This window comes from Syngnathus leptorhynchus, chromosome 14 (genome assembly GCF_054491065.1).
Source record: "Syngnathus leptorhynchus isolate UIUO chromosome 14, UIUO_Slep, whole genome shotgun sequence".
Taxonomy (NCBI): Eukaryota; Metazoa; Chordata; class Actinopteri; order Syngnathiformes; family Syngnathidae; genus Syngnathus; species Syngnathus leptorhynchus.
Window position 1 is genome coordinate 4261988 of NC_141208.1, and position 20467 is coordinate 4282454.

The 20467-nt window shown below is 41.4% G+C and overlaps 2 protein-coding genes across 8 annotated transcripts; both read left to right on the forward strand.

Moving 5' to 3' along the window:
- Positions 1–605: 605 nt before the first annotated feature.
- Positions 606–14397, forward strand: dtna (dystrobrevin, alpha). 4 transcript variants are annotated; one of them, XM_085931007.1, is made up of 21 exons: positions 606–759; positions 3926–3993; positions 4495–4575; positions 4645–4858; positions 5306–5391; positions 5772–5926; positions 5998–6103; positions 6406–6572; positions 6700–6824; positions 7724–7807; positions 9227–9322; positions 10132–10213; positions 10427–10527; positions 10773–10886; positions 11077–11173; positions 11646–11669; positions 12185–12344; positions 12419–12508; positions 12709–12935; positions 13134–13172; positions 13319–14397. In XM_085931007.1, exons 2-20 carry the CDS (start codon positions 3927–3929, stop codon positions 13149–13151), a joined length of 2094 nt encoding a protein of 697 aa, XP_085787133.1. In that variant the 5' UTR covers positions 606–759; position 3926; the 3' UTR covers positions 13152–13172; positions 13319–14397. The 4 variants fall into 4 exon arrangements, with proteins under 4 accessions (XP_085787133.1, XP_085787134.1, XP_085787135.1 ...); XM_085931008.1 differs by lacking the exon at positions 11646–11669; XM_085931009.1 differs by lacking the exon at positions 9227–9322.
- A 454-nt stretch (positions 14398–14851) lies between these two features.
- On the forward strand, positions 14852–20435 carry mapre2 (microtubule-associated protein, RP/EB family, member 2). Of its 4 annotated transcripts, none has more exons than XM_085931013.1 (7): positions 14852–14938; positions 17211–17338; positions 17751–17896; positions 17966–18182; positions 18312–18454; positions 18705–18863; positions 19208–20435. In XM_085931013.1, exons 2-7 carry the CDS (start codon positions 17218–17220, stop codon positions 19310–19312), a joined length of 891 nt encoding a protein of 296 aa, XP_085787139.1. In that variant the 5' UTR covers positions 14852–14938; positions 17211–17217; the 3' UTR covers positions 19313–20435. The 4 variants fall into 4 exon arrangements, with proteins under 4 accessions (XP_085787139.1, XP_085787140.1, XP_085787137.1 ...); XM_085931014.1 differs by lacking the exon at positions 14852–14938 and adding an exon at positions 15673–15695; XM_085931011.1 differs by lacking the exon at positions 14852–14938 and adding an exon at positions 15735–16405.
- The last annotated feature ends 32 nt before the right edge of the window (positions 20436–20467 follow it).

A 20467-nucleotide genomic window follows, 5' to 3' on the forward strand; every position in this document is an offset into this window, starting at 1 on the left:
GCAACAAGGAGGCGAGCGCCAGGGTCCTGAGGCGTTCAAGAACGTCACTGACGGTCGGAAACACCCACTTACAAATTGAACAATTTGTTTAACTAATACATTTCGCTTTGTTTAATGTCCGAAACTTGGTATTTCCTGTAAACGTGAATTATTATGTATGATTGTGAAACTGCTAAGCCACATTGCGTATTTTAAATGCATGTCTCAAAACAAGTTAGTCAATGTCTCATATTTTTAGTATACGTTTAAATCATTTACATTTGCAGTGCTTTTATCTAAAAAAAAAAAAAGCCTCAGCCAATGCCATTCATTTGCAAAAACTCATCCAGGCTTGGTGCGGTAATGTACATTACGTCATTGTCCAATAATAAGGGGGGGGGGTGAAAACTTTGCGTAGTAAATAAATGAGTAAAGAAAAAGAAAACCTCGAGCAATACGGCTTTGTATGTTCTCAATTTTTATTCCAAACTTGAATCATCCTTCAGCAAAAAAAAAAAAAAACGCACACTGGCGCTAGTGACGAGATTCTGCATTACGTCATCCAGCAAAGGCCACCCGTGTGCGTGTGCGCGCTTTGCAAAGCACGAACATTACCGACAACACCAGCGACTACGACAAGAGGGGGACGGCTGCTTGTAAGTGATGCGTCGCCCGGCTACCAAAGAAGCCTGATAGCGGGCTGCAGGACACGGTCGGCTGTGTTGGTGGCGGGATTCCTGGAGGGACGATGTGGCGTGACATGCCTAGAAATATATTGTGGTAAGTGGCCGTGCAGCTGCAGTCAAATCGCGACCTTAACCCGGGACGGTATTATGTGTAATTTGACACTACGCAATGTTAACTGACACTTTTTTTTTTATCGTTGTAAACATTGGAATGGTGCGTTTATTGTTACACACAGGTGTCTCCTGCAGGATGCATGCTGAGCATACGAGTAAGGCGCCTGTTGCCTTTCTCGCTGCCCTCTTACCTTTTGACCACAATGGCTGCTGTGGATCTTTTTTTTTATACGCGTTTTTCCCCAGTGAGGGCTTGGTTGGTGCTCATATTTTCAAAATCTCCAGCGTGCCTTAAATAAGTGGGTTGGGTTTTGTGTTTGCCAATCCGACGTCATTGCTTTGACTGAGATGACCTTTGGAAACAGGCTTTTCCCAAACTTTTAGTCTTAAATTAGAAATTTGACGAATAGATAGTGGTTATTATTTCTGCCCGGCAGTTCTGAGGGTCTAGGTTTGAATCCCAGTTCAGGACTTTATGTATGGGGTTTGCAATTTATTTTTCTAAATTGAACAATCAGTTGTATTTTTTGTTTTATACTTGTTTTGACTTCGAAATATGAGATCCAAGCATCGTTTGGTGAACTCAACTTGCTTTTACTTAGTTTCAGTTTGGCAGAAAATGAACAATTGTGAACAAAATGGATGCTGTGAGCTGTTTATTGCCAATTGAAGATTAGTATGGTGTTCTGTCTTCTCACCAGATCGTTCATTGGTTATCATTTTGATCGGATAAATCCTGGGTGGTAATATCAACAAAATCGTACCAAAATAAAAACTTTTGAAGAATCCCCTTTATAGCTATCATGAAATATTTATCTCAAGACTGTTTTACATAACAGATCCACATTTCTGTATTCTATTTTAAAACAGTTTGCCAATTCTGTAATAACCCAACTCAAACTTAGAACGGTTGTTGCATATTTGCCCAAGTTTGAAAAAAAATCCGACTCTACATTCCTTGTCACGTCTTTTGGCAAGATTTAGCCCCTCGAGGCTGTCGGCGGTTAATGGTATGTATGCCACGGTTTTCTCTTTTAAGGGCATTTATTTTCCAATGCTGCCCATGTGACAAAAGAACAGACAGAGAGAGAGAGAGAGAGAGAGAGAGAGAGAGAGGTGGTGGGTCGGGGTTGGCCGGGTGGGAAAGAGCAATGCGGTTTGGGCACATGCCAGGAACGAGGTTTAGGGTCTTGCAACTGGAGCGCCGGCAAAGCTGCACAAGAATGTGGAGCCTTCTCATTTGATAGTTAAAGATAGAGGCAGCACAGGCCGCGTCCGAGACAAGTTCTAATTTCAGACACAACGAAGATTTGGCCTCGCGTGCGCTTCTTTCCGTCAGGACTTTGTAATAAGTCAAGACAAAGCGAGCGGAAGGAGTCTCAGCATGGTGTTTTATGAGAGGTATGATTTGTTTTTAGGCTGCTTTAATATCTACTCATGCGCTAGATTGTATCAATCTTTGTTATTTCCCAGAATGATAACGGTCTACCGAAGGTCACATGGTCCGGGGCCTTCTAGCGCCGCTATCGGTGTAAATCTTTTAAAAGTGCATATTTCTGCGTTTAGATTCACTCACAGGGGGGGAAATGATGAATGGGGCGAGCTTGGAGTGTGACACTGGACTCGTGGCCGCCGGCGCTGGCCTGATGTTGTCTACACATCTCAAAGCACGTTCACAGTGGCCTCACAATGAATCAAGCGCAACTTCACGGCCGTGTCTTGTCCTGAAATGATGATCTTGATCATCAAAAGAGATTTTCTTTTGTACTAACACTCCCAGCTGCTCGCGGTTGGTTAGCCTCATCGTCTGGAAGACGTTCTGGGTTCGAATCTCAGCTCATGTTCTCCCCACATTCACGAAGGCATACGAAGAAACTAGCACGGAAGATGTTTTAGTGACCTTGAATACGGTTTTTAACACTCAATCAGCCCCCCCCATGAAGGCCCCAGCTGAGCAGGTTGGCACCTAGCATGGCAGCCTTCATCACGAGTTAATGAATAATCTTGAGAATGTGTCATCCGCTGTTCTGAATGGTCGGTAGATGAGTACTTGGATTTATATGATGCGCTTGAGTTATGGCTGTTGAGATCAGATGTAGACAATCAGGGCTTAAGACATTTTTTTTTTTTCATTTTCTGCTTTGACGATACGTAATGTTGCCCGTTTTGCGTTATAGCGTCTAGCTAGCAAGAAAAACTTTCAATCAGTCATTCAGCACTGTTGTAATAAAAGGCTGGCACGTTTAACAGCGGTTCAAAGTACCACAAGTGACTGTTAGGCTCTGAAAACGAAACCTGCTGATTTCAAATTTTTATGATCTTATTTAAATTATGTCTCCAAAATACAACGAATTACTGTCAGTCATGCATGAACGATTATCTCAAGCCTTTCGTCCAAAGAAAACGAGCGTTCCCACTGAGCTACTTCTCAATATTCAGGAATAGGAAAAAAAAACTTTACTTAGTAAACTTTGCCCGTCTGCGGTGTGGTGGTGTAGGGGTGTGTGTATGTGTGTATGAAGGCTTGCTGCCATGGCAACAGTGCACATGACTAAGTGTATTAGATTGCCTCGGACAGTGTGCGGCGAGGCGTGGTGTGAGTCGTCTCTCGGCTGCTCCCTCTGTCCCGATTCCTTGAAAGTCTTGTCCTTGTCTTACTCATGTTTGCTCACCTGCCCTCGGATTCTGTGTATGTGTGTGTGTGTGTGTGTGTGTGTGTGTGTGTGTGTGTGTGTGTGTGTGTGTGTGTGTGTGTGTGTGTGTGTGTGTACATTCAATTTGGAAATAGTGCAAAAAGAAAAAAGTGAAAGCAAAGAAGGAACAATATCCAATTCATTAGATTGTGTACCTAATGATGTGTTGAAAGCATTTGTATCATATATGTGGAAAAACAAAATGTGAAAATCGAGCAATTTGAGTGGCGGTCACGCCGAATGGTTGTCGTCTCATTATGTCCGCTCGTATTAATGAAGCGACTCGAGTCTCGCACGCACAATGGTTTTATCAGTTACCTTCTGACGCTTCAGGGAATTAAGTCCAAAACATTTGGTGTTCACTCATCAAGTCGTGATTTTTACGAGAACCGCTAAAAATCAGGAACGCGTAGATTGACTTTTACTTTCTCGTTTTTTTTCTCTCTTGATCAGAATGATTGAAGACTGCGGGCGGAGCGGCGACAACATGGCGGACAGAAGGCAACTGCTTGTCGAGATGAGTAAGTACAAAGGCGCGTGTCCTGATCTACGCCGACCTCCCTTCATTCGTCGGCCATTAAAATGTCCTTCAGGTTTGACAAATTTGATAGCGATGAAAATGGTTGCGTCATATCCAAATCAATGATAAACCGAAAGAGGATGACAAAAAGGTCACCAAATGATTGGAAATGATGACGCAATCGCCATCCATAGAACCCAATTTGAAAATGCGGAGGAAAATATATATTGCCTTGAATATGCAAACTCATTCGATGCGTTTTTAAGACCTTTCACAATAAGGGTTGAAAAGCTCGAGTGAATTTCAGTTAATTGCTGCGGCTCTGGTCGTCGGCCCATTAAAAAGTAACTTCACACTAGACTGAGAGGCGGCGCTTCACTTGGATCGCTTTGGATGGTGCCCAAGCTTCTCGAGAGGCTCTGTACAAAGTGTTTTGAAAGTGTTAAAAAAAAATAAAAAATGATGATTTTATTCTGAGCTAATTCACTCCGAAAATCTTTAGGGGCTAAGGATCTGGACTCCATTCGACTGTCAACTTATAGAACAGCCTGCAAACTGAGATTTGTTCAGAAGAAATGCAACCGTGAGTTGCCCCGTATCTTCTTCTGCTCCCGCTACGTGTGGCCTACTAGCGTCCACTCTCGCTTCCCAGTTCATCTGATCGACATCTGGAACGTCATCGAGGCCTTCCGAGAAAACGGCCTCAACGCAGAGGAGCTGAGCGTGGAGGTCCCCGTGGGCCGACTCGAAGTGGTGCTGTCCACCATCCTGTATCAGTTGAACAAGCGCATGCCCACTACGCACCAGATAAACGTCGAGCACGCCATCAGCTCGCTGCTCAGCTTTCTGCTGGCGGCCTATGACCCGTGAGTCACGCCTCGTTCTTTTGTCGCCCGAGGTGGGAAAAATACTGACTGTTGACGGCAACGGTGTGACGAGCGGGTGTCATTTTTGCGCAGGCGTCACACAAAACACATTGGACCCTGTGAATACAATAAAAAAAAAAAATCAAATTGAAAAAAAATCAGCACTGAACCTAAAAAAAACACTTTTAATGATCAGTTTACATGTTTTGAATAATAATTATAATTTATTTTTCAATCATTTTCTTTTTTTCTTTTGTTTTTCTGTGCCAATAACCTCAATATATAATAATTAATTTTTTATTCATTTTCTTTTTTTAATCCATTTTTGTTGTGTTTTTCTGTGCCAATCATAATTAATTTTTCATTAATTTTCTTTTTTTTATCAATTTTTGGGATGGGGGGTTCTGTCAGAATGACCTCAATGTAATATTTTGTGTTTATTTCTAGAGATGGCCGTGGCAAGATTACAGTCTTTGTTGTAAAGATGGCCCTAGCAACCTTCTGTGGAGGGAAAATTCTGGATAAATTAAGATGTAAGCAGCGTTATTATTTCTTTTTTTACTTGTCATTGTCAATGGATTTAAGATCACATACTTGGTGTGAGTAATTTGTCTGATATTATATAAAATATAGAATAATATATACTGCACTATTATGTAGGTGTGGTTAGGTTGCTTCAATGCTTTTATTCACTTTTATTTTGAAATGTACAAAACCCAAATGACTCCCGCATGATAATTCAAGCACGCATCTCCTGGCTCTTCCTTGCTGTTTGTGTTTTTTAAACAAAACAATTTGAACAGCTTGCTTCCTTTCCCTCAATAAGTGGGCTAATTACATTGTTCATGTAATTAGCCCACCCGCGTCGGACGCCGACAATTATTTTGATTTGTTTGCACAATGTCGCCCACAGATATTTTTTCACTAATATCCGATCCGGCGGGAATCATGTCGCACGCGCAGTTTGACCAGTTCCTGAAGGAAGTTCTCAAGCTGCCCATGGCGGTCTTTGAGGGGCCGTCGTTCGGCTACACGGAGCAAGCGGCCAAGAGTTGCTTCATGCAGCAGGTGAGCTTCTCCTGAATGAAACCTCGTCACGAATGTATTTTGACCTTTCCCCTGCTTTCCATTGTGAGCAGAAAAAGGTCTCCCTCAATATTTTCCTGGACACGTTGATGTCGGACCCGCCTCCTCAGTGTCTGGTGTGGTTGCCGCTCATGCACCGGCTCGCCAATGTGGAGAACGGTAGGCGGCAGTGATTATTATTCTACATTATGGGGCGTTTGGGAGTGAGTTTGTTTTTTTTTGAGATTTTTTATAATAAGATTTCCGAGATTTTATTGTCATCCTTTTTGGGATCACCGCTATCATGAATGAATTGCTATTTCATTTCAGCATGACTGGACCCACAAAAAAAACAAATATATCGGTTTTGAAGTTTGTGCTCGTACTTTGAGGACATCTTCCCAAATGACGGAAATAACTATTCAAGAATATCAGTGTTTACTACTGCATCTATTTATACTTGCACCCCCCCCCCCCTGCAGTTTTTCACCCGGTCGAGTGCTCCTACTGCCACACTGAGAGTATGATGGGCTTCCGCTACCGCTGCCAGCAATGTCATAATTACCAGCTCTGTCAGGACTGCTTCTGGAGGGGGCATGCCAGCGGTTCCCATAGCAACCAGCATCAAATGAAGGAGTACACATCATGGGTAAGAAGCAAGGAGAGGGAGGGAGGTGTGTGTCTGCAGCCGGACCAGTCAATGCGGCTGTTTTTTTTGCGCCATGATGTCATCGGCCCGATCGTTCACGTGTACTCCCGGTGTCGTCTGTTCTCAGAAATCTCCGGCCAAGAAGCTATCTCATGCCCTCAGCAAGTCTCTGAGTTGCGCGTCCAGCAGAGAGCCTCCCCATCCTATGTTTCCCGACTCGCCGGAAAAACCTCTCAACCTCGCCCATATTGTGTACGTTCCTCATCTCGCTTCTGAGTTACTTACGATACTTTCCCCACTGAATAGGAATCCGGTCAGCGCCTCCTCTAAGTTCTGAGCGATTCCAGTCAATCCTCATGGCTCGGCTAATCAATGAAGCTTAATTACAGCTCGGGGAGTGATTGCAATCTACAACAATGTCGCTACTGTTGCTTTCGTTTGAGCTTTTGTGTCTTTGTGTGAGAGTCTCGCCGGTTAAATCGGATTGCCGCACCAACATAAAGAGTCTCAGGAAAGCAAAGTGGTCCCATGAGAATTAGTTTGGAAATCCCATGAAAAGTGACGCTTTGGATGATTAAACAGTTTTTTTGGTTTTGTTTTGCAGGTACAGCTCTAGAATTTGGCTTTGTTGTGAGATGCATTAATAATTGGACGGAATTTTAGCAAATTTTAATCATAGTGAAAAAAAGTTCCTATATTAGCACCTTTTTCTTGGATTCAGCCAATAAGTCAATGAGTCATAAGTCATTGCTCAACACGGCTGCCACCACTCCATGTTTTATAACAATTAGCCGGCCTTTACTTTTTTTTTTATCTAGAAAAACAATAACTGGATGTTAAAAGTTCTCTCTGTACAACTTTGTGACTTTTCTCTTTTGCCTCCACTTTGTTCTCTATAGAGACACGTGGTGAGTGTTCTTTGATTCTTTAACACCTCCCAAAATGTGTCCTTTTGAATCAAGCTGCATGTTTTGTTCTCATCCTTTGTGTTCACCCACTCTTTAGCAGCCGCTAACTTTTTTTTTTTTCGCTTTTCTGTTGAATTAATGTGCTCCCTTAACTGTAATATTTCACATTGTAGTCCAACTAAATGTCTAAAATACAACATTGGTCACTTTTAGGATTAAAACCACCACTTATTTTCATCCTAGGCCGCCAAGACCAATGAACATCGCCAATGAATACTCGTTTTCCCACTCAATGCCAACATCAGGGAACCCGTACTCCACCAAAAAGTGAGTACAACAATGGATGTCCTGGATTTTCCCATGAGATCTTTTCAGTTCCCAGCGGACACCAAACAATTGTCTGTGTCCGTATGTCGCCCTCCTCTTGCTGAATGCACCTAGTTTGCCTTCCAGCGGGAGTCATGATATCACTCAACATCTGTTGAAAAGCAGAGGGTAAGTGAGATAGGTGTGTGAGTGCTACCATGCATGTATGCAATGCAAAAAAAAAGCTACAAATATTTACTCAGCCTTTTACTCATAACTGTGTGTCACCCAGGGGTGTGTAGACTTTTTATATTAACCTATTTACTTACCTAAAAAATATCTGATTTGTCTTACATCAGCTGGATTTAATGTACAAGTAGAAATATAGTATCGGCTCTGTTTTATTGTTTCTTTTTTGAAAGGGGAGTACCTATACAGCAAGCGATTGTTTGAGTTAAGTTACACCTGCATTCAATATAAGTGTACCCCCCAGGGAACACTTCTCTCTTTCATGATCGGAAAAAAAAAAAAAAAGACGATGTGACGAGTGAGTGGTATTCTATACGTTGTTGAGCATGTCAAAGCATCTGGACACTCAGGCTGTTAAGCAATTCATAATATATCAAATTTTACACAGCCAAGACTGACAGTAACAGGTTCTAGTCCCAAACTTGAGATTGGAATTTCAAGATAAAGCAGCATAGTTTACGAAATATTTCCATAAAAACCAAGCTAAACATTATCTTACACCAAAGATTATTATTATTTTTGTTTTGTTTACATATTTTAGTTCACATTGTGACTCAATCAATCGGTCAAAAGTAGAGAAACTTAATTCAGAAGTTCAACAGCAGGTTACATCAGGCGTTGCTAGCTTGCGTGCTTGCTAGCCCGAACCTGAAACTATGGACTCCAGCCAATGTTCACTTCATTATGTGCACCACCTGTGGTTTCTTTACCTTGGCCTCAAATTGTGTGACGTTTAACAAGAGGGAGCTCATTGTTTGGTAGCTGAATGCTTGGCGGTATCAAATGAAACCGCTTGCTTGTTTAGCGTAGTTAGCTAACTGAACTTGGATCATAACACCGAGACTTTTGTGATTATTTTTGTCTTTTATTGGTCTTGTCAACCTTTTCAATGGTTGGAGGAGTTTCATAAAATAGGATTAGCTAGTTTTGGAAGGTTTTTTTCGTGGAGTGTGTAAAAAAGTGCAATGTGTTGTGTATCTGCGGTGCATGTCCTTAATCATGCTGCTCGCCTTCACCAGTACACATAATGTGGCCTTGTTCCTCTTCAGTCACCCATGAATGGCTGCTTTTCAGGCATCTCAACCCTTTTGTTGTTTTTGCTTCCCCTCTATTCATGTGCAGACCGTCCTTTTTGTTACCCGTGTTGTTTTTTTATTTGTAATGTTTTTGTGAACTCCTGCACGCGTCCAGGTTACATTGCAACCTGGATGCAGTTGACAGACTCGCCGATGAGCACATTCTCATTGGCCTCTATGTGAAAGTGCTTCAAAACCACCCCAAAACATGGTTAGTGTCGATATCTCGGAATAACCTCAGTATGTGAAAACCCTGCATGCATACTACAGAGATTTTTTTTAAAAAAATTCTTACAATCATCAAAACATTTGTACTGATTTGCACTCACTGATTTAAATTCACTGGACACTCTATTTTTTTCAATAGCTATTATTTAATATATTTTAAAAATATATCATTTTTGTAAGAATATTGTAACAAATTTATTCTCAAAGTAAGTGCTTGTAAGAATATTGTAACAAATTTATTCTCAAAGTAATTTTGTGTGTTATATAGTTGATCCACAATAAAGTGGGTCAAATTGGTTTAAAATTCAAGGAAATTGCATTTTTGCCCAATGTGTTTCTTATAATACACAATACAACTTCATAAGCATAAATACTTGTGACAGATTAGTTTTTGTAACGAGCTGATGATTGCTCACATTTCTAGTGGGTTTGTATTCATTTAAAATACCATTCAAAAGCATTTTGCTGCATTTTGCACTGACTAAAATGTTTTTTGTTGGAGCGGTTATGTAATTACTCTCTCTCTCTCTCTTCCTCTCACTCTGTGTATTTCCATACTCAACAACAACATAAAAATAGAGATGCCTGCGTGTGCACTAAAATGTCTGCCTGTATCTTAATGGAAGTTGTCTACGATATTATGTCTGCAGTCATTAAATTAGTAACTCGGGAGTGCCTGTGTGTTTACGGTGATTATGAGTGGGTTGTTCTGTCTTATTCAGCTCTTCGATGTATCTGTGTGTATATATACATATATATATTATTATTATTATTTTTTTTTTGGTCCATCAGCTTGCTGGAGAGCAGCAACCATCAAGACGAGGAGCACAGCCTCATCGCCCGCTACGCTGCTCGCCTGGCTGCAGATGCTGCGGTGAGACACATGAACGTGCAATGGGGAAAATCATTATTTCATCTCCTGACAAATGTTTGCTCACCTACCAAGAAGTAAACAGCGTCCGATTTTAGCGTAGTGCTTTGATTTAATAATAACCAGAATATGAACATCTGTGGATCAAATAATTATTTCCAATTTTGCACACTTAGCATTCTTTTGTATTTCAATGACACAGTGTCTCTGCTTCAGGCTCAACATCAGCAGCACAGAGTTCCCGCCGATTTGCCGTGTTCTCTGGATGTCAACAAACAGCAGAGGCAGCTCATCGCTGAGCTGGAAAGTAAAAACAGGTGAGGGACTGAACGCCCTGAGCTGGCCATCTTGTTTTTCTTTAGCTTCAAAGTGCCTGAACAAAGTTAAGGCTTGGACAAGCAGGATTAAATTGGTTTTAATTCATGAGAGATGTGCAATTACAGTTTATTCTGCCACCTACTGGAGTAGCTGTGTAACAAGATCTATTAGGGACTCTAAGGGCCGCCGAAATGTACCATAAATTCCATTTTTTTCTAAAACTGCATTTGTGGGTGTCACACAGAGAAATCTTGCAGGAAATTCAACGACTGCGCCTGCAGCATGAGGAGGCCTCGCAGCCGCCACCTGACAGGGGTCAGCAGAACCCCACTCTTCTTGCTGAGTTACGACTTCTCAGGTAAGCGGGAATTTCTATTTGCCGATATCCGTCTCTTGCGCACACATCTACGCACGTTTTAAAATTCCCACTGTGTCTCCTTTAAGGTTCAGAAAGAGTTAAGTACAGATTGTACCTGCTTGCCTTAAGTGTGTATGGATGTGACATAATGGTGTCATCAATCTGTACCTTTTTTTTTTTTTCCTGTCAGGCAACGAAAAGATGAGCTCGAGCAGAGAATGTCGAGTCTGCAGGAGAGTCGCAGGGAGCTCATGGTACAGCTGGAGCAGCTAATGATGCTTCTCAAGGTAGCGCAGACAAGAACCTTCCATCTTTTTCACGGCTTCATCTAGTCACTACTGTTTTTGGGAAGTCAAGAGGAACGTTTCTATGTATTTTGTTCCGGGTTGAGAGGATACGCGTGAAATAACATTCAAATTGGGCTATTTTGTGTTATTTTGTCAAGTAGTGTCTTGTAATAAATTACTCTGGCCATATTTCCTAAAAATCCGCTCCAGAATCAAATGTATCGTCATAAATATGGATGTGCCTATCCCAGCTAGTTTAGGAAGGCGGGTACACCAACTCATTGATTCTCAATTTGATTATCAATTTGCTGAGCATCAATCAATTGACAATAAGTGTCAACAATTCCATGTCTTCCTACTTAGTCTAAGAAGACGCTATTCAAACATGCACACTGGTTGGGCGCATGGTAATTAAATCCTAGGGTCAATCCAAATTGACCTTAACATAATGTGGTTATTGTTTTTTTCACAGCAAGCTGAGGAACAGAAACAAGCTGTAAGTGTGAAAAGTGTGAGGGAGTTGCGCATGTTTTGAAATAAAACATGTTCATTGCTGCCAGGTGAGCATCTTGTATCCCCCAAAAAAAAGATCAATCCAACAAAACAAAAAAAACAGCTGAAATTTTGTGGGTCATTCCAAATTTTTTGAAATTGACAAAAACATTTAGAAGCAGCAGCAATCTATTTCAGTGAAGGATTCATTGCATAGTGCTTAGTGTCTATTATGACATTTCCAAGATACAAGGAGTTCATCAAAAACAACTCAACTCTTAGATGATATAGTAATAACACATCTAGACAGTGTGTGTTTTTTTTGTCGTCTGACTTTAACACATACTAAATCATTTTTATCCACTCTGAATTTCTAAGTTATGTTTATTTTTCAAACAGCCATATACAAATGAGAGATTATTCATTTGTGTGCAAACTTAGAAATTCAGCATGGGATCAAATAATCTTGTCCCCCCCCAACACACTTAGTACATATTTACGTGAGGTTATGTGTTGCAGACTCAGGGTCCCGGCTCTCCACGCTCGTCCCCCAGTCACAGCATCAGCAGGCCCATTCCCACGCCCATCCACTCGGACTCAGCCAGCACTACCCCGACTCACGCACCTCAGGATTCCCTCATGGGTGTGGGAGGCGACGTTCAGGAGGCCTTTGCTCAGGGTAACGCAGTAAAAAAGTTCCATTCCAAAAAAAACTGCAGTGATGTCAATATTATTTTCTCTTCTCCGTCCAAGGTCCCAGGAGAAATTTGAGAAACGACCTTCTCATCGCTGCTGACTCCATCACCAACACAATGTCATCGCTAGTCAAAGAGTTGAATTCAGGTACAACTAAAATGGCCGACAAATTGTAATCTTAGCAACCGTGTTGTTTTGGGCAGCTATTTTAGCTTTAGTCTGAGTCACATTTTAGTCATTGCTATATTTGGGAGTCAGTGAAAAACTATAAAAGGGTTAAATATAGTGTTTTTTAATTTAAAAAAAATCATATTTAATTGTATTTGATTTAATGATTGTTTTCTCAGAGGGTGGCAGCGAGACTGAGAGCACTGTGGATTCCGATCTCAGCCGCGCCGACACATTTGCAGCAACAACAACAACCTCAGATCCCTTCCTCAGTTTTAAGCCCAGGATCACCGCGGCGGAGCATGAGGACGAACGTTACGAGAACAACCTGGAACGGCAGCTGGAGGACGAGCTCAAGTTCGAGGAGCTTATGAAGCACAGTCAGGAGCCGGACCAAGCCTGCATGGTGAGGTCTCTTTTTGCAAATGTAACGTGTGGCTGGAGAAGAATGGCTTCATTTTCTGCCTAGGGCTGTTCATTTACTCAACTGTAGAGCAAGTCAGATGTTTACTCGGGATCCTTTTATTACATTTAGTCAAGTGCACAAAAAAAAAAAGATTCAAATCATGCTGTGTGTGAAGTTAATGTTTACTCTGTGCTACAGATGACGCTGCAACAGTGATAGTGCAAATCCAGGGCACTGGTAAATATGCACTTCATTATTTATAAATGGATAAAAGTAAATGAAAGAATGCTACTTGTGTAAATCCTGTATGTTTGACATGAAAATATTGAATATCATTTCATGCAGTAATTTTGTTAGTGACATCCTTGTCCTCTTGTTGGCAGGCAAGCAATATTAAAAGCAACAATGAGTGACAACACTGGACGCAACGACACTGGCCAGGATCCTATAGCTTAGAATATACATTTGTGTAAAGAATCTATATATTTTTAGCCAACCTCATATTTAAGGTGAAACTGTGAGCCGATGAATAAATCAAGAGATTAATAATCACCGAGCGCTCTAATATTATTATACCACAGGTGCCATATCAACCACGTGATTCTTTTGTTGTTGTTTTGCTTTGTATTTGTTAAGCCAATGTAAAAATGTATTGTTTTGTGTCTGTGTCTCATATCATTTTTGAGATCGCTAATTACATTTGAGTTGTATTTTTAAAATACACAATGCCAACCTGGTCAGGTTTTACCACTATAGTGGAATTTTAGCTTCCGTGATTAATCCCTTCCGAATAGTCTGCCTAAAAACTAGTCACGGGAAAACGCAAGCAATGCTTCCCATAGGAAATTAATGTTCTCGCCACCTGAAAATTGCAACATTTTAAAAATATATACATACTGTATATACACAGCAAGTAATGTGAAGTATATTTAAATTGCTAATGAAATGGAGAAATAAACATTAAACATCACTTTTACCTCTATCAAAGACTCACATACCAAAAACTGAGGTTTCCCTGTACTGTATTTGCATTTTCTTCTTATTCTTATTATTGCGTGTTGTTTTTTTTTAACCTTCATTTGATGCATTGGTGACAATGATAATGCACACTGCCTTAGCTTCTCGGAAAGACATTTCAGTGGACTTCAGTCACGCTGTCATTGGTGCATGTATACAGCATTCAAAAGCAATGTGAGTACTTTGCACTGGAATATAAAAACACTGTCAAATTTAAGATGCAATCAAACAATGTAATTACTGTCTATAATTTATGTTTCTAGTGGCTTGAAAATTGAACCCATCACCCGCCCCACACTTGACATGGAAAATAATAATAATACAAAAACCACTACTGTGCTGTAGTGTCTATAGTTTGGACACAAAGTTCTTGCCATTTTCCCCCCTTTATTTCCTTTTTGCATAGCGGTGGTGCATAATAAAGTGTTGACACCATACCATAACTCTTTCCCGGGAACTCCTTTCTATTTCATTTCAAGCACGACACACTTGAGCTGCTCCGCTTCAGCAGTGCACCTTTATTAGCTGTCGTAAACGCGCTGCAAACTGTACAAGACACACTACTGCTCTCTAGTGTTCAAGGTCAGTTTTCTGTCCATGTTTTCCAAATTTACTTTAGTATTTAAAATAAAATAAAAAATGAATGAATGAATATTTAAAATCATACAAATTTAGTGTACTACGTGTTGATTTTCAGAAATGACAGAAATATTTATTAATTGTATATTGATCATTTTGGAGCCTGAAGCGTGAAGAATAAAGCAGTCCGTTGTTACAAAGCATCAACGCACCCGTACGTGATTGGTCAGTCTGGTGACAGATGTTTTACAATCGACCAATCGAGAGCGATTTCGGTGACAAACTATCCAATCAGGCGCCGTTATTCCATTCAGCGGTGGCAGCAAATGGGCGTCACAAGGGGTGTGGTGACTCAGCTTGAAAGATATTTTTTTCCCTACACCTCGTAAACCTACGACTCGTAACGGGTGAGTTCAATCTGTGCCGTGGTGTGCTTTTATTTTGTTAACCTTGGAATTCGAGCAACATGAGAAAGGCAGCGTTTTCTGCCTGCGTGCGTGGTGGTGGTGGTAACGCTCGCCATATGTGGGCTGTCACAATCTGTCAAAAGTGTTACAAGAATCTAAACAAGAACATATTAGCATTAACCTAGCTGCTTGTTAGCTAATTAGTATGTAGCGTTGTGCATGGTGTGTGGTTCGGAGAATCGGGATTAATCGCTTTGCTGTTGGTGGTAGTAGCTGCTTAAATTTGACGGAAAGTTAGCTAGCGTCCTCGCGACGGCTACATCTGCTTTAAAAACTACAGGAACTCCACTATCGCGTTTCCCTCCTGTGGGAAAAGGGCCAGTCTATTTGTGAGCAGCGGAGGGGGTGCTGGTGACTGATAAGACGGGTGTCAATTTATGCTTGCCAAATATCCGGTCCTATTTTGGGATATGAGTTGAACGCGTATCCAAGTTAAACGTTACTCCAGTCCACTGAATGGTAGAAATGTTATTAAGAGATCAACTAGCTCAAATTACAATAGGTAATATCCCCCTATGCTAGATCTTAATTTGGTTACACCTGAACTGTCACTTGGTTAAGTTTTACGCTACAGCACAGCTTTCTAGCGCCTCAAACATGCTATTCAAAATTCGATTTACTCCGATGGATAGGTTAATTGATACCTTTATTATCTGTGTTATTACTTTTTATTTGAGTTTAAACTGGACTTAGCCAGGTAAGGCAATTTAGAACACATTTTCATTCACAATGCCGAGTTTTTATCTAATATGAACTGTCAAATTGTTGCTGATCGAAGTGGGGGACGCACTAAAGCAAGCACCAGCAAACCTCAATTGTTCCACTTTAGCACAAAAATGACTAAGTGGGCTACAACTATCATTTTCATCTCTTGTTCTCTAACTTAATCATCATCCTTTTGGGGGGGTGTTGCAATTTTAGTTTCCGTTGAATCTCCACTGAACGATTGGCCATCGTTGCAGTCAAACGCGATCTAGAAATGCAAATTGGTGCTTTTGATGCACTCAGCAGAGCAATGCTTTTGGATTGGGAGTGACGCATTTGCCTACTACGCGGCGTAGTCGTCACATGACCAAACGTGCCAGCTACGTCATCTTGGCAGCTTGGCAAAAGAATAAGCAGAGCGAAGGGAGGGAAAAAAAAAAAAAAGAGAAGAATCTCATCTCCGGCTGTCGCTCTCCGCGTCTTCTTCTTGTCGGCCCACCCCCCGGTGTTCGCGTGTCATTTTTTCCCCCCCGGCCGAGAGTGTGGCGAACAGAAGCGTCTGTTCAACGCTTACGAGACGCAAATGCCCGGTCCCACCCAAGCCCTTTCCCCGAATGGAGAGAATAACAATGACATCGGCCCGGACGGCACCAACATTATTCCGTACCGGAAGAATACAGTGCGAGGGGAACGCGCGTACAGGTACAATCCAATTCGGTCTGATTATTAAAAAAATGATGTAAAACAGGGCTGTTGTGGCCTAGCTGGTCGAGCCTTCTTGTCTACGGCTGTCATTTTGGCCCTGTTGGTTATAGCAACGGCGATTATCCTGTTACCGTAATCCATGTAAAACTGACGTTTCGTCTCACCGTCGTCGTGGGTGACGTTTGGATTCTTATGGTCATAAGCGCACGCTTGCATATGTAAAAATATATATATTGTTTGTTTTCTCGTTTGTACGTTTGAGCCCCCTCCTCGTTTCTTCGTGCCTCCACGGAGCAGACGTCAGACCGGGCCGCGCGATGCGCTCAAACCGGCTAACAAAAGCATGCTAACCCCGCTTGGCTTCAATCCGCTTTGTTGACAGGCTCGACCTGTGCGTCTACGGACATGTGATGGCAAACATGACGACTCATCCTGTGATTTATTAGTAAAGTGTGTGCAAACAAACGTTGTGTACAAGCCATTTTGCATGGAGTCTAGTTATCACCTGTCAAACTGACTCCAATTGCGATGAGCTGCAGACAGACGGGACAGCATCATTCTAAATTGTGCGTACGGACATTCTTAATCATTCATTTTGCTTTGCCTTGTTGGATTAGACATTCATCCATTCACACATATGGACATTGAAATTCTTCAATAAAGCTGACAAGCGTTTTGGAAATGTGGGACGAAGAAAGCCCACACAAACATGGAGAGTACATGCAAAGTCCCCACAGAACCTCACAACTGCGTTTTCCCCTCCCTGCATACTTTTCAGGTGTTATTGTTTTGTGCTTTACAGCTGGGGGATGGCGGTCAACGTGTATTCTACCTCAATAACCCAGGAGACTATGAGCAGGCATGACATAACGGCCTGGGTTAACGACATCCTTTGCCTGAATTACACCAAAGTGGAGCAGCTCTCCTCAGGTGAGCATCACGCAAAAAAAGGCAGATACTTTTCAAATGAACCTTCACTCTGGATGGGAGTCAAATTGCCCCTTAAGGATTTTAATGAGTAAATAAAAACAGGTGGCGGGCGGTCGTACCCCCGCTGCGACTAAGTCGTAATCCAATTCCCAACCACTCTGCCAACACGCATTAAGATGTCAGCTAATTCCTTCATCTCGATGACTTTGTGTGTGTTCCCTACCAGTTGCTTGTTTGGGAGATTTGTCTGTTCCGAGTCATGGCGAGTTGCTCTTTTATGGTAACTTGCTGCTATAAATTTTGAAGGAAACAAGAATTGGAGCTCACTTTCTGGCGAGTTCAGATTTTGTTAGCGTGAGAATTGCGATTGAGTGTTCTCTTCTTTTTAAAAATTCTTCTCTGGCGTGTTCAGGTGCAGCCTACTGCCAGTTCATGGATCTTCTCTTTCCGGGCTGCATCAGTCTTAAGAAGGTCAAGTTTCAAGCCAAACTGGAACACGAGTATATTCATAACTTCAAGTTGTTACAAGCATCTTTCAAAAGAATGAAAGTGGACAAGGTGAGTTTTGAATGCGTCACGCAGTCAACACGTTGCGACCCGTTTTATAACCCGCCTTTCTCAATTTAGATTATCCCAGTGGAGAAACTGGTCAAAGGCAGATTTCAGGACAATCTCGACTTCATCCAGTGGTTCAAGAAGTTCTTTGACGCCAACTACGACGGCAAAGACTACGACCCACTGGATGCCAGACAGGGTCAGGACGCCATCCCTCCGCCAGACCCCGGCGAGCAGATCTTCAACCTGCCGAAAAAGTCCCATCACGCCGCCAGCTCCCCAACCGCAGGTAAGCAGCACTCCAGATAGTTGATCAAAAATGCAAAACATAAAATAAACATACTACATTGTTATTTTTTTGTAGCAAGATGGGATTCATATAGAAAATATGAAGGATTTATTTTTTTGCTGTTTACAGGAGCCTCAAGGTCAAGCTCCACAACCCCAAAGTCGGCAACACCAACATCCAGACCCTCCTCGGCCAAAAGAATCCCCACAGCATCAACTCCCGCCAAAGGAGAGAAGGAATTGGAGGTGCAGGTCACACAACTTACTGACCAGGTAATAATCTCTTGTTTATATCTTTTGTGTGACACCCCACAAGTTTTGGGCCACTTTATCGTTTTCACCAAAATGCCAGTTGAATCCCCAAAATTAGGTTTTGCGCTTGCACTATTCAAATATGAAAATACACAAGAAGATGTTGCGTGACAGAATCCATCATATCCATCCGTCTTGCTGTTCTACACTGTTATTTTCCTAAAACCATTCCTCATGATTTTTTTTTTTTTTTTTTGGGGGGGGTGGTTAGGTCAACACATTAAAGGTGGCACTGGAAGGCGTGGAGAAGGAGCGGGACTACTACTTCAGCAAACTGCGAGAGGTGGAGCTCCTGTGTCAAGAGCAGGGCGAGAACAACGCTCCTTTCGTCGAGCGGCTAATGGAAGTCCTCTACGCTATAGACGATCAGGTACTATCACAAATGCCGCATAGACGAGAGAGAATTGCAGCCATGGATGCAGTCCTCTCCAAAAGTATTTAAAAAATGGAAGATACTGCCATTTCAGATCAAAAGATGCATGTAGATATATTAGTTAGAGACACTTTATTCTTCCCGGGATAGTCAAATTGTGAAAATCATGAGTTAAAAAAAATTCCCGCTTTTCAATTTGACATGTCCTGGCGCCATCTTGTGGCATAAAGGTCGTTTTAGAAAATGTTAAATATAGTGAAAAGGAGTTTTTCAGTTTGTCACAGGATAGGTAAAAAATTTAACGAGTTGAATTTAACGCCCAGCACTTTCTTCTTTCTTAGGAGCGAGCCGAGGACCTGGCTGAAGGAGACGGGCCCGACGTGGACCCCGAAGGTCACGAGGAAGCGCCCGATGATCAGCAGGAGGAGGAACAGGATGAATACTGACTGAAACACACTTTTTCTTCTATTTAATATGTGAGAACTCTTCCTCTCCTTTTTTTTTTTTGTTCTCTCAAAGACTGAGCAAATTGAAGCCACCTTCCGCGTAGAAGCACATCACCTTTTTTTAATTTAATTTTATTTTATATACATATCCCTCCGCTCCGTTCATTGTCTTTGTGACTTTTTTGCTGTGGTCACAAAGTGGAGCTCCGACCATCACAAGGACTGTCAAATGTTTCACTCGAACAAATGCTGAAGTTGTTACTGTTAGCTTTCCAATATTTTTTGTGTCGCTTGGATGTCCACAATATAAACTACAAGATTGCAATAAGCAAAAAGCCCGGAAAGGGCTCATAGTAGCTCTTGCGTTCCCTTCCTGCACTGACATTTTGAGTGTATCGGACAATCTGCTCAGAGACTCTCGTTGTATTTATTCTCAATCTCGAGTCTTAGACGTAGATTTCTACATTCTGGCTCCATGTGAAAATGGACACTAGACATCATGAATTGTGAATACAATACAAATTGTATGACAAAACTCGTATGTGTTTAAAGCAACTTCATGCAACGCCGCAACGGTTTTATTGATAATATGCAGAAAGGAAGAGACATCCTTTTTTTATTTTTTTTATTTTTTTTTAAGCATAGCTTTTACAATGCAACGTGTTAAGTTGTTCAACCTCAGCTTGTGATGATTCTTAGCGGTTAGTTTCTGGTGTTAACGGTCAGTTCACGGAGTGTTTTGTCACGCTATATATTCCAGTAAGTACATCGTATACCCTTTATTAATATTGCATTATTACTAATAGACAGTTAAGCAGTGCACCATAATACTTTGGTCATATTATTGTGTAAATGAAAAGGAATGTAAAACATGTTTGCTGTCGATAATTAATGAATGGTAAATGTAATTTTTTTTCTTCCATGTCCCACACATGATGCATTCCCAGGAGAAAAAAAACTTTTTTTTTTGCATGTTTGCATTTTATTTGTGAATATCTTGACCTTTTTACATATTTAATAAGAAAAGCAAGTATGTTAAGTGAGCTTCTTTTGTATGTTTAACCTGTTATTTGAAAGTTGTTGAGATTGGGATGAATTTGCTGTAATAAAATGTTGAAGTCCACATTGTCATGCTGTACAAACTTAACAAATAAT